The 12,560-nt window shown below is 47.7% G+C and overlaps 1 protein-coding gene across 1 annotated transcript in view; it reads left to right on the forward strand.

Moving 5' to 3' along the window:
- The first annotated feature begins 1,120 nt into the window (after window positions 1-1,120).
- GNA14 (G protein subunit alpha 14) overlaps window positions 1,121-12,560 on the forward strand; it is a 172,265-nt gene continuing 160,825 nt past the window's right edge. Inside the window, exon 1 of the mRNA XM_004439625.3 lies at window positions 1,121-2,314. Coding sequence (XP_004439682.1) covers window positions 2,191-2,314 — 124 coding nt within the window. The 5' untranslated portion in view covers window positions 1,121-2,190. The remainder of the gene's footprint in view (window positions 2,315-12,560) is intronic.

A 12,560-nucleotide genomic window follows, 5' to 3' on the forward strand; every position in this document is an offset into this window, starting at 1 on the left:
ACCGGGCGGGCCCCTCACATCTTTTTTTTGAAATCTTAGCAACACTCGACCTAAGAAGTCAGTTATTCTAGTTAACTTGGAGTTCAAATTTGCCCTAATTTTAATCATTTAAAAATACTAATAATTATGATGCAACTATTAGTTTGAGAAGCTAAGAGGTCTTATTCTCAAATTGTAAATCAATCTGCAAGAGCTGAGAAATGTGTGACTAAATGGCCAAGGATCAAATGAGAAATGTCCAGTAGTTTTCCTGCAGGGGTCACTGTTACTGTCAACTTATGTCTGGAAGGAAACGAAAATAGAGTTACGCATTTAAGAATGTATGCCCATTTATTTGTAATGCCTAATTCATCTTCATCTCCTAAACTGTAAAATAAAACCTTGCAGCCAGATAGCATCATAACGCCAAGTTCTTTATGTAACGACACATAACACTCTCTCCACTCACTATGCTCCTCAGTTTGGATTGATTCAATATAGCTACTCATATGAAAGGCACTTCTGCTTGCTCTTAATAGAGGAAGCATTAGCTAATTGTCTAATGCTATAGAGTGTTTACATAGCATATGCTGACCTGAAGAGAAGGAAGAAAATCATTCACTGCTGTGGACCACGGGATCCCCTCCCTCCACCTTCTCTTTTCTGCTTTCCCATGGATCTCTTTGTGCTCTGTCTCAAAATCTACATGGAAGACAAAATCGGATGTTGTGATATGCATTCTATTGTGCCATTTGAGTGCAAAGAGGGGCTTTTTAATTTTTTATTAATGCAGCTCAAACGTGATCCCGACGTTCCAGGAGCCCGGCCAACGTGCCTGTGCCGACACACCTTCACAAGGCGGCTGTCAGGCTTCAGGGCCGGGGCAGGGAACATGCCAGGTGCTGCTGGAAACGTGTCAGCTCTCTCTACAAAGCAGGAGTCTTTTTCATCATAAAATGCAAAGTAGCCAGCCGTTTTCCATTTCCCCCATTCCCGGCCCTCCTCGTCCGGTGGTGTAGGAAAGGGCCGGGAGGATATTTACCCTCGGCACTTCTCGTATTTAACTGAACCGGTGGCAGCTGCTTCTCTGAGCGCAGCGCCAGCGGGTCCAGGCCCAGCCGCACCTTGCAGGCAACCTGCCGAGCTGACCAAGGGCTTTGGCCAAGCCCAAGCTGGGCTGGGGTGTCCGGGAAGCGGAAGGAGCCCGTCTAGGAAACCGGAGTGTGTGTGGTGGTGAGGCTGCTGTGCGAGCCTGAACTTCAAGTCGGGTAGGGAGCTCAACCTCGGCCCTGGCGCGCCGTGTCCCGCGGCGGACGCTTGGCTCCGCTCCACTCCTCTTGCGGCTGGGAGGAGTTGAGGCTGGGAGTTGGCGAAACTCACTCACCTGTTGGCACCCGGATCTGGGCAGGGAGCAAGGTTTGGAGGCCAGAGCGCGCTGGTTACCGCAACCTCCGCAGGCGGCCCTCCCCGCTACGGGACAACGCAGCCAAGGAGGCAGGTGTGCGGGCTGCTCCCGGAGACTCGAGACCCTCCCTCCGCTCCCGCCCCCACGGCTCCGCTCGCCCCTTTCGCCCCCAGGCGCCATCGGCTTGGCGTGCCCCGAAGGCCAACTCGGGCAGACGCCAGAGCTGCAGGTTCGAGACGCTCCGCCTCCCTCTGCCACTTACAGCCACAGGCGCCAGCCGCAACCTCTCCACTCAGTCTTAGCTGCGGTCACTGCTGAGGTTTTTGTAACTTTCCAGGCAGGGGCCAGCCAGGTCCTTTGCCTCCAACCGACGCCGTGCCTGCCTCCTGCCTGGGACACCTCCAGGCCCGGGAGATCCTGATCTCCCCTGGGCACCGACGCCCCAACTTTTTACGCGCAGTTTGCGCCCCCTGAGTGTCCGGCTCCTGTGCCAAGGAGCGCGCGCCTCTTCCGGGGGCCGGCGACGCTCCCAACCTCCCAGCTCGTCTTCCTCCTCCCCGGAGTGAGTGTGGGGCTGGGTAAGCCTGCATCCGCGGTGCACTTGAACGTTCTCAACGCTCGGGATTCGCCCCCGCCTCGGAGCCGACCCTCGAGGAGGGATTGAGCCCCGGAGGTCCAGGCCTCTGATTCAGAAACTCGAGTCGGCCCCCGTCGTTTGCTCTCCGAACCCGGGTGCCCGTCGCGGATCCGCCGGCGGAGGATCGGGGCGCTGCGGGCTGTGTCGCCCCGTCGGTGCTGCGCGCACCATGGCCGGCTGCTGCTGTCTGTCCGCGGAGGAGAAGGAGTCGCAGCGCATCAGCGCCGAGATCGAGCGGCAGCTTCGCCGGGACAAGAAGGACGCGCGCCGCGAGCTCAAGCTGCTGCTGCTGGGTGAGTGGCTGCGTCTCCCCGACCCCTGGGCGCCGGGCGTTTCCCACCCGGCCGCTTCCCTCGCCCGGATCCCCGCCGGGCCGGGAGCCGAGCGGGGTGCAGCGCGGCTTCCTCCTTCCCCCCGGGGGGCGCGTGGATCCTGGCAACTTGAGGCCTTTAGGCGCCTGTCTTCTGCAACTCCAGCTGGGCGACTTTCGAAGGCACCCCCTTCCCTGCCCCAAGACAGGGCTGAGACGTAGCATTTGACCTATGCCTACTTTTCTCCATCTGCCCTGGTTTGCCTTTCTCCCGAAAGCCTCATCCACCCCACCAGCGTCTTGGATGTTGGGGTCGGTGGTGGGGAGCTGCCTGATCCACATCTTGGGTTCATCTCTAGCTCTGGCCCCTGTGCTCTCAGTTCTAAATAAGTACTGTTGCCTGAGTGCTTCCCATGTGCCAGACTGTGCTAAGTTCTTATGGGCATCACCGCGTGGTGATGCGGGCAGGTAATATCCCCATTTTAGATAATTAAGAATGGAGGCCTGGAGAATTGGTGAACTTGCCCTGACTGAGAAAAGGCAAAGCAGTTACCGGGTCAGTCTTGAGGGTGAAGCCCAAGCCCTAGCCACCCTCCGGACTGTGAACCCCTCAACCAGCCTCCCACGGCTCCCTTGGGGGAAGCCTTTCTGTTTGCAGGGGGCCCAAACCTCCCTTGCTCAGCTTGACTGGGCATGTGCTCCTTCCTAGGGTTCTGACTCTGCTGCCCCAGGTGCCTGGGCTAGTTCTCCATCCGGCTCTTCTAGTCTCTCTGCACAAGTCTGGTGGGACACCCACTTTGAAAAACAGAAAGAAAACGTTAAGGTTTGCCCAGTTTATGCCACAGGGCAAGGATCCCACCTCTTCTGACTTTCTAGGACCCTGTTCAATCCATTTGCTCTTTAAGGGATATTTACCTTTTCCTTCTTTCAGACCAGGATATCAGCTGACAGATCTTTCTGGATAGCTGCAAGTACTTCAGCTTTTTGCTTTTATCCCTTCCAGACAATCCTCCCTGATACCAGTTTATTCATCTTTAATATAAGGAGTCACCCCTTCAGAAGCTTCAAGGAAAGAAAAATCAATGTAGTTAGAATAAAATAGAGAAGGCTCTTAGTGAATATGCCTTCAGACCTGGGCAAGGAAACCCCTTGTGCTTGTTCAGTGGTTTAGAGGGCAGGGTCTGGCCTTCCCCAGGCTGTGCCCCTCCCCACTGGGCCAGGGGTCTGCAGTTGGAGTGGGCTGCCGCCCGGAGTCCATGCTGCCGTGCACCCCTACCCCTGATGGAATTCCCTGCCCCAAGGCCCCAAGCCTGCTTCCAGGGTCTGTGCAAGTAGGGCGGGCAGACCCCATTTCTGAGGAGTGCCCGCAGGGGCAGCTGTGCTGAGGCTGTGGAAGAGCTTGGAAACGTGTGCTGGTGTCCACAGGTGTGCCCAAGGGGCCTCCCTGGGGATGACTGAGCCTGGTGGGGAAGGGAGAGGGGTCTGTCTATTGGCCAGGGCTGCTCTTTCATGTCTGCCCCATAACTCTGAGGGGTCTGAGAATTCCAAATTGTACCTGGCCTCTCAGGTTGTTATAAAGGTACGTTCCTCGAGGGAGGGGGATTATGTGATGGTTTGCTAGCTTGATCAGCACTTTAGAGTAATTATGGGGGCCTCCATTTGTATTCTTGCCCCAGGCCCCACAAATGATAGGGGTAGGCCTGGCTTTAGCTGCATACTTTTTCTTTTCAAGGACAAGCTGAACCCTATTTCATTTTGCAATGTTTTGATTTGTGCCAGTGTATGAAGTACAGTGTCTGGAATATACCAGGAACTTGACAAATGCTGCCTCTTTGTACAAAAATGTAAGGAGTAAGCTGAGCCATACTGTATTGGTAATAAGCCTGTTTGTTTGAAGTAAAATGCTTGCATTTACACTCACACTAGGGGAGAAATGTCCGTAGGTAAGTTGTTTACTCTGGAAGTCCTGTTTAATCCTGGAGACTGGAATACCTTCTTGTCGCCCCTAGGCCCTTGACCTGACCCTCTTCCTGCCGCCTGGAGGCAGGACCCCCTTGAGGCAGGACTGCCTGATCTCCCAGGACCCCCATTGTCGTTGTGGCCAGCTGTGACTAGCACATCGTTTCAGTGCTTGTCACTCAGAAACTGCTAGAAATACAGTTTCCAAACCATGTGGAGCTGTCCAGAACCCTAAGAATGGACTTGAAAACCTCTGATTTCTTTCACTCTGGAAGGGAACCAGGCACACTTCCATTTCTTCTCGAGATAAAGGAGGAGACAATGACTCCAAGACACAGGAATCAGGGAAGGGTATATGCTCTTTTGTCTGAAGTCACGTAGTTTGAGTAAAAAATCCACCTGAGTCTCCATAATGGGTGGATTAGACGATCCACACTGCTCAGAGACCTCAGGTGAAAACTCCACTTTGCAAATAAAAGTGTAGGATCCTGTGTAGAGCATGGAATGACTTGAAAACAACCAACTCTTTCACAAGGAAGCATGCTTTGGCAACGAAAACGATTTGAGGATGTTTCTGAAGTGCATTCAGTGGGGCAGTATCCTGTATGCACTTCATAAAAGTGTGAGTCGGTGTCCACAGGAAAGATAAAAGCTGCTGTCTGGTTAGGGCTAGTAATTGCAGGATGTCAGTGTGATGCTGTCTCTGCAGGAGGAGATGGGGGAAATAAAGATGGTCGAATTTAGTAGAAAGACATTCCTTATCAGTTCCTCAGATAAAAGTAGGACAAAAAGGAGTTCTGATAAGAACCTTGATGGGTACTATTCAGTGTAGGAAGAAAGTGTCTGGACAATAGCAATTAAATGGGAGAAAGTGTGATCTTTTACTGATTTTGGTATTAAATGAGGCTTAGTGAGGTGTTGCTTGTTAAACAAGTTGAGTATATCCAGCAACTCTCTTGGCTTAATTTTGGATGCAGACCTTATGTTGGAACTCTCTGGAAGGAATGTTTATCGGGGAATTGGTATTTAACTTATGCTGATATAGGGGTTAAAAATGTAGGCCAGACTGCCTGGATTCAAACCCTGGCTCTCCCCTTTCTTAGCTGTGGACTAACTTCTCTTAGCCTTGTCTGGCAGTGGTAAGTGGCAGCTATCATTGCTCCATTTTTGAGCATTTTTAGCCACTAGTGAGGTATCCTTTTCCGTTTTAGTTGATGAGTTGTAGGTCGCACACAGTTTATCTAAATTGTCCTGGTAATGCTTTGACAGAAATGTTTTGCTTTGAGTTTCCCTTACTGTTTTCTGAGCCATAAGCTGGTTTTAAAGTCTCTCTTCCTACTTACACCAAAGAGTTGAAAATCTGAGTCCCAAAAAGTGTATTGCACTGCTTATAACAAAATCCCGTTTTAGAGCTAACTATCGCGTTCCTGGGCGGGAAGTCCATGAGAGAAAATGGCGCAGATAGTATGGGTTTCTCAGTAGAAAGTAACATAATTTTCTGGCTCTGTGAAGAGGAAAAGGAAGGAAGTGGTAAGTATGCCCACATTCCTTCCTCCGCTTAGTTTCAAGGCAGCAGAAAGTGGTAGAGGCAGAGCCTGCAGGGGGAGCCGCTGGAGGAGGGATTCTCTCAGTAGGGCCTTGAACAGCGGGGAGGGCAGGATGCTGATGACCGTCCACGAGCGGGGGCTCGTGCGAGACACACACACACTTCTCCTGCCTACCTGGAGAAACTTCGGAGGGCAGTAAGGGGTGTTCTCAGGATCTGGGATAATGTGAAGGACACTTCGGGGGCAAGATGTCGTTGAATTTTATCTTAACCATTTGTGTGAATATTGTGTTCACTACAAAATAGATGTTAATGTAAAAATGCTTACTTTTTTGTGCCATAATATGCTTCAGAAAGAGGGCCTGTACGACTTTCTCTTTGGCTTATGTCCATCCTGGCTGGAATAAACCAACTTGACCAGAGAGCCTGATCCCTCCCTGGCACAGCGGTCCCCGGAGCCCTCTTAGGAGGCAAGTGCGGGTACTCCCGCTTCTTCCTGCCCTTAAACCAATACAGAACCTTTTCAAATAACGGACTTTTACCCTTTGGACCTTTTCAAGTAAGCTTTACTGAGATAGAACTTCCATACGGTAAAAGTCACCAGTTTTAAATGTATGATTCGACGTGTTTTGACAGATGTGAACAGTTGTGTAAGCATTAGCACAATCATGATGTAAAACATTTCCATCATCTCCCAAATTCCCTGTGCCCTTCTGCAGTTGGTCTCCTCCCCTTAAATCATTTTTTAAAACTTTTTATTTGAAACTATCTGCAAGAATAAGAATAGTATGAAAAACACGGGTCTATTACTGAAAATTTACCCCATTTTCTTTCTCATTTGTGTGTTCTCTTCAGTTTTTCGGAAATGTTTGAGGGTAAGTTATATGCATCATGGCCTTTACCCCTAAAGGATTTAGTGTGTTTTTCCTAAAAATAGAGATGATCTTTTACGTGAGCACAGTCCACCTATGAAGCTTCCATAAACTTAAACTTGATGCAATATTTGTGTCCAATCTATAATCTGTGTCCCAGTTTTGTCAGTTGACCCACTAATGTCCTAAGTGGCATTTCCCCCACCTCCAGTCCAGAGTCCAGTGTACGCTCAGGTTGTGCATTTAGTTCTCATATTTTTAAAGTTTCCTTTAATCTGGAACATTTCTACAGGTTCTCATTAATTTTGTGACATTGACTTTTTGAAGAATATAGTCCCCTCTCCCTTTTTAAACTGAACATTCCTAATTTGGGCTTTCTTACTATTCGAGATTCCAACTATGCGTTTTCGGCTGGGACTCTGGATGGGTGATGTTGGGTCCTTCTCAGGCAGTCTCCTCTGGAGGCACACCTTATTCATCTGCCTCTCTGTTGGTGAGGTTAAATTCGATCACCTGGTCAAGATGCTGCTGGTTTTCTCCACTGTCTAGTACTTTGGTGGGAAGACACTTTTTAAGACCATGCAAATATCCTCATCAAAATGTCCCCCTAGAATTAGTAACTATTGATGATTCCTGATCCGATCTATAACATGATGATTACAAAATGATGATTTTCCAGCTCTGGCATCTCTCCACATTTCCCAGTTGACACTGGACATTCTACTGTAAGAGCCTTCCCTTTGCCCCTACTTATTTATTTATTATCCATACAAACTCATGGATCCCTAGGTTTTTTTTTTAACCAATGGTTTTTTACTTCATTACTATCCCTAATCATTTTGGTGTTCAGATTTGTACCCGATTTGTGCAATGAGATCCCCTTCAAGCTAGCTCCTGTGTCACTGCGACATGCTTCCATCATTTTTTGAGGACTTCCTTACTTTCTGGCATAACTAGATGCTCCAGGCTCATCTTGTACACCCATCCCAGTCCAGGAATTGGCCCTTTCTCCGCAGGGCCTTAGTTACTTTTAGTGGAGAACTGCACCTTTTCTTTTAAGATGTTTAAGCGACTTGAAACAAAAATATCAAGTCTGCTAATTCAAATCAATCACCAGTATCTAAGCACCTGCAGAACCACATTTCTAAAGCATGGAATCAGAGGATGAAAGTTTTGAGGCTGTAACGCTGTGAGCAGATATAAAATGGAAAAATCTGCCAGTGGGGTTTGACAAAAAGCAATGTATAAAAAAAAGTCATAACTCTCTTTTCTTTTTTTTTTTTTTTGTGGAAGATCAGCCCTGAGCTAACATCTGCCAATCCTCTTCTTTTTTTTTTTGCTGAAGAAGACTGGCCCTGGGCTAACATCCATGCCCATCTTCCTCCACTTTATATGGGACGCCTGCCACAGCATCGCTTGACAAGCGGTGCATCGGTGCGCGCCCAGGATCTGAACCAGCGAACCCCGGGCCGCCGCACAGAGCGTATGCACTTAACCGCTTGCACCACCGGGCCGGCCCCGAGTCTTTTCCTTTTAAAAATGCCTTCTAGTCTATATCACCTTTTATTTTTTCTGTTCCCATGATACCTGAATCACAAGAGAAAAGTTTCCTGGTAAGAACTCTCATGTGTGGGGTTGCAGAGGGGGAGAGCTAGATTGAGAAGGCAGAGACAGAGGGGTTTTCAGTGAATCAGTGTAGCAAAGCTATTACATTACTAAAGGCAGAGGTTGAAATTCAGGCAGAAAGGGGACTTGATTGGAAGGATTCGCACCAGGGCATCTCATGAAATTAAAAGAATTGAAGAATAAAGACTGGGAAAGCAAGTGCCAGGGCATTTCTGGGGCCCTTCTCCAGGGCACAGCCATTAGCGTGACTTGGCTCCACTCCCTTCCAAGCTTGAGAGCCCTCTGGGCCTTTCTTGCCCCTGTGAGAGCCTACGGCCTGGTATGGATCAGGGTGCACTCCTGGATCCATCAGTTCTGGCTAGGGGACATACATCACAGACACGGCTATCATCTGAGTGCGGATGGCCTGGGGTGGGGCTCCCTGTGAATCAAGCAGCCAGTGCTGCGAACACTATCCAAGAAATCTAAGTGCACCAGCGGAAATCCAAGGGCTCTGAAGGTGAAAGCCACCGCAGGAGCCTCTGCGGGAGCCCTAACTTTCGTTATGAGCAATAGGCTCTCTGCTGATGGGTAAATTAATGGATTATCATGTTGGCCAGTGTTCTTGGTTGTAGATCATTTAAGTAGAAGAATAATTTATTGGAGGAAAGCAGGAAGCTCATAGAATCGATGGGAATTGGAGAGCAGGCTCAGCCAAAGGGCAGGATCCGAGGGACTCTTGACACTGGGATCAGACCAGACTGCCAAGTGCACAGCCAGGGACTCATCACCCTGACAGTTGCTGGGCGCCTGCCTCAACGGGGACACTGCAAATCATCTGTTGACATCTCCTGCATCCTTGTTTCAGTTTTCAAAACCTCAGATCGTCTAATTGTGTCCAACTGCCAAGGAGCTGGGGTAGAGGCAGCATGGCGGAGTGGCAAGAGCATGTTCTCTGGAGCCAGATGTTGTGAGTTTAAAATCCAGGCAAGAAGTAGTTCCCAACGGCCCTCAGGCCATTTGTGTACCATTACGAGTTCACTGATAGACTAGCATGTCATTCCCAGAAGGACATGTGGATAGGAGGGTCAAGAGCATCAAGTCTCTGCTGGTGCCCTTTCTCAGAGAGCAGGGACCGGATGTGTGGCCCTAAGTGAGAATCACGAAGTGAGCAATGCCTTAAAGCTCTGGAGACCTGAGTTTCTTTTTTTGGTGGGAGTAGGCTCTGAGTACTGCATATATGACCATGAATAAGACATTCCCTCAGAATCCCAGGGTCCTTACCTGTGAAATGGGAGGTCTGGATCAGGTGACCTCTGAAGTCTTTCCAATTCTGTCATCAGGTGTTTTATACCAGTGGTTCTCAAAGTGTGTTCCCAGGACCAGCAGCATCAGTACCTCCCGGGAACTTGTTAGAGATGCAAAGGCGCAGTCTGCTGAATCAGAAATTCGGTAGTGGGGCCAGCAATCTGTATGTTAATAAGACCTCCAGATGACCCTGATACACACTGAAGTTTGAGAACCTCTGTCTTATAGCACTGGCCTGGAGCTCAGGACTGGCCAGCCTCCGATTGTCACTCTAGGCTCTAAGGCAGATATCCCTATCTTTCAGCAGATATCCAGGAGGCCTCTGGGACTGACCTGCCTAGAGGATGCTCTGTTTCTTGAAGTTGAAGCAGTTTCTCACTCATCAACTTAATGAAGGGTCTTCAGAGTCTGAGCTGGGTCTGAAGAATTCCTTACAAGAGCTGGAGGTCTCTGTTGTTTGGGATGCTCTAGGAACATTCATGAAAGGAAGACAGGCCTGGGTTGGGTCTTTAAGAAAGTCAAATTAGGGGCCGGCCTCATGGCTTGGTGGTTAAGTGCACGTGCTCCGATGCTGGTGGCCCCGGGTTCGGATCCCAGGCGCGCACCGAGGCACCACTTCTCCATCCATCCTGAGGCCGAGTCCCACATACAGCAACTAGAAGGATGTGCAGCTATGACATACAACTATCTACTGGGGCTTTGGGGGGAGAAAATAAATAAATAAAATCTTTAAAAAAAAAAAAGAAAGTCAAATTAGAAAATTCCAGAAATGATTTTTTTTAATATGTCCAATATCTTGGCTAATTACTCATCTTAAATATGTATTTATACCTGGATTAGTGGTGTCAAAATATGAAAATTGAGCCTGGGTCCTAGAAATGAAATGATAGCTGGAAAATATGTTCCTTGTATTTCCATAAAGACTTTTCCTAGTAACTGTACATAAGATTTTGATATGTAACTGGAACTATAGTTGAGATATTTGCTAATTGTTCTTCTCTATTGCTTTATTCTAAAATAATTTGAAAAAAATCGTAACTCATTATGGTCTTTATGTAACTTTTGTAAATATGTAGTAGATCTGTCTGTAAAATAAAGGAGTTAGGCCTCATGATTTTAGAGGCCCAGCTCACACTTAATTTTATGAATAAGAAATTTGGAAGCTCTAAAAAGAGAATCAGTCATTACAAGGACTTAAATCCTCTGAAGCTTATCTAGTTTGGTATGTTGAGAGCCATACCATGGCCTGAGCAAATTTCATAGGAAAGTGACCTCTTTCTGTGCAGCTAGCAGAAATAATCATCTTACATTGCAGTAATTGAGGATATTTGAGGTGGCAAGACATTCTGTGCCCCACGTAGAAATACATTGCATTTGTTGATATAAACCTTTGTAATTGGTGTTATCATTTATTTTATTTATTTATTTTTTTTTGTGAGAAAGATCGGCCTTGAGCTAACATCTGCCAATCCTCCTCTTTTTTAGCTGAGGAAGACTGGCCCTGGGCTAACATCCATGCCCATCTTCCTCTACTTTATATGGGACACCGCCAGAGCATGGTTTGACAAGTGGTGTGTCGGTGTGTGCCCGGGATCCAAACCGGCGAACCCTGGGCCACCGCAGCCGAGCGTGCACACTTAACCGCTTGCGCCACCGGGCTGGCCCCTGGTGTTATCATTTAAAATGGTAGTTTTCAGGTTTTGTAATTTTGAGTTTATGTTTTAAAAAATTTGGGAAAGGAAACAAAATGGGACTATCTATTTTTAAAATTTGCCAAGTAAGAATGTTAAAAATATTTTAGTATATTCACCTAAAAAGCAATTTAAAAAGTGGCGTTAGACACAGTTAACAACTCCTTTCCTGGCATATCCAAAATGGAAAACATTGAAGAAAATTGAAGGGTCTCCCTTCTCCTCTTCCTGATTTATGCATTTCCACCTGTCTTTCTTATCTCAATAAATGGTACCACCGACCACCCAGGTGCTCAGACCAGAATCCAGAGTCTTCTTGATCTTTCTTCTAGTACACCTAACGCTAGAAATAGAGATGATAAGAATAAAACAGTAACATTTATATATCCAATCATCATTGTAGGCACTTAAAATGAATGATCTCATTTATTCCTCACCATGCTTTGAGGTGCAGTAAGGATTATTTTCTCCATTCTACAGGTGAGCAAACTGAGGCCTCAAAGCAAGGTTCACCAGCCAGGGTAGAGCCAGAGTTCGAACCCAGGCACTCTGACTCCAGAGCCCTGGTTCTTAATCATGGTCCTGCTTCTGTCTCCCAGAGCCAACATCTCACCAGAATCTACCCTAAGAGGTCAAATCTCTACTTGCAGTCCTCTTTGTCCCATCTCTTGTCTAGATTACTATGTCATCTACCACTCTTTAGCCCTGAGTTCATTCTCCACATTGCGGAGTGACCTTTTAAGAATGTAAATTGGATTGTTGTTTTCCTGCTCAAAACCTTTTCACATCTTCTCATTGCCCTTGGGTGCAAATCTAAAATGCATGGCTGGTGAGACCTACTATCTGTCCCCTGCCACCCCTCTGCCATTATTCCCCATGACCACTCACTTCTGGCCACAGGGCCTTCAATGGGCCAAACTCTTCCTTTTTAGGCTTCTGCACATGCTGATCTACCTGCCTTTAGCGTGCATCCCTACCAGTCTTCTAGCTGTTTCTCGTTTTCAGAATGCATCTTTAGTATCCCTTCCTTCTGGAAGCCCTCGCTGTCTCCGTGATCCAAATTAAGTCCTTCCAGAATATTCTCCCATAGCTCATTCTGCATTTTTTTTTTAAATAGTGCTCATCCTAGTTTGAAACTCTATTTCTGATATTGTATTTAGTATCTTCCCCTCCAGACTCTAAATTTGCAGAGTGTAAGGGACTTTAGAACGAGCGGATCCTCAGCATCTTGTACAGTGTCAGGCATAC

This window comes from Ceratotherium simum, chromosome 20 (genome assembly GCF_057802395.1).
Source record: "Ceratotherium simum simum isolate JZ-2026a chromosome 20, ASM5780239v1, whole genome shotgun sequence".
NCBI lineage: Eukaryota > Metazoa > Chordata > Mammalia > Perissodactyla > Rhinocerotidae > Ceratotherium > Ceratotherium simum.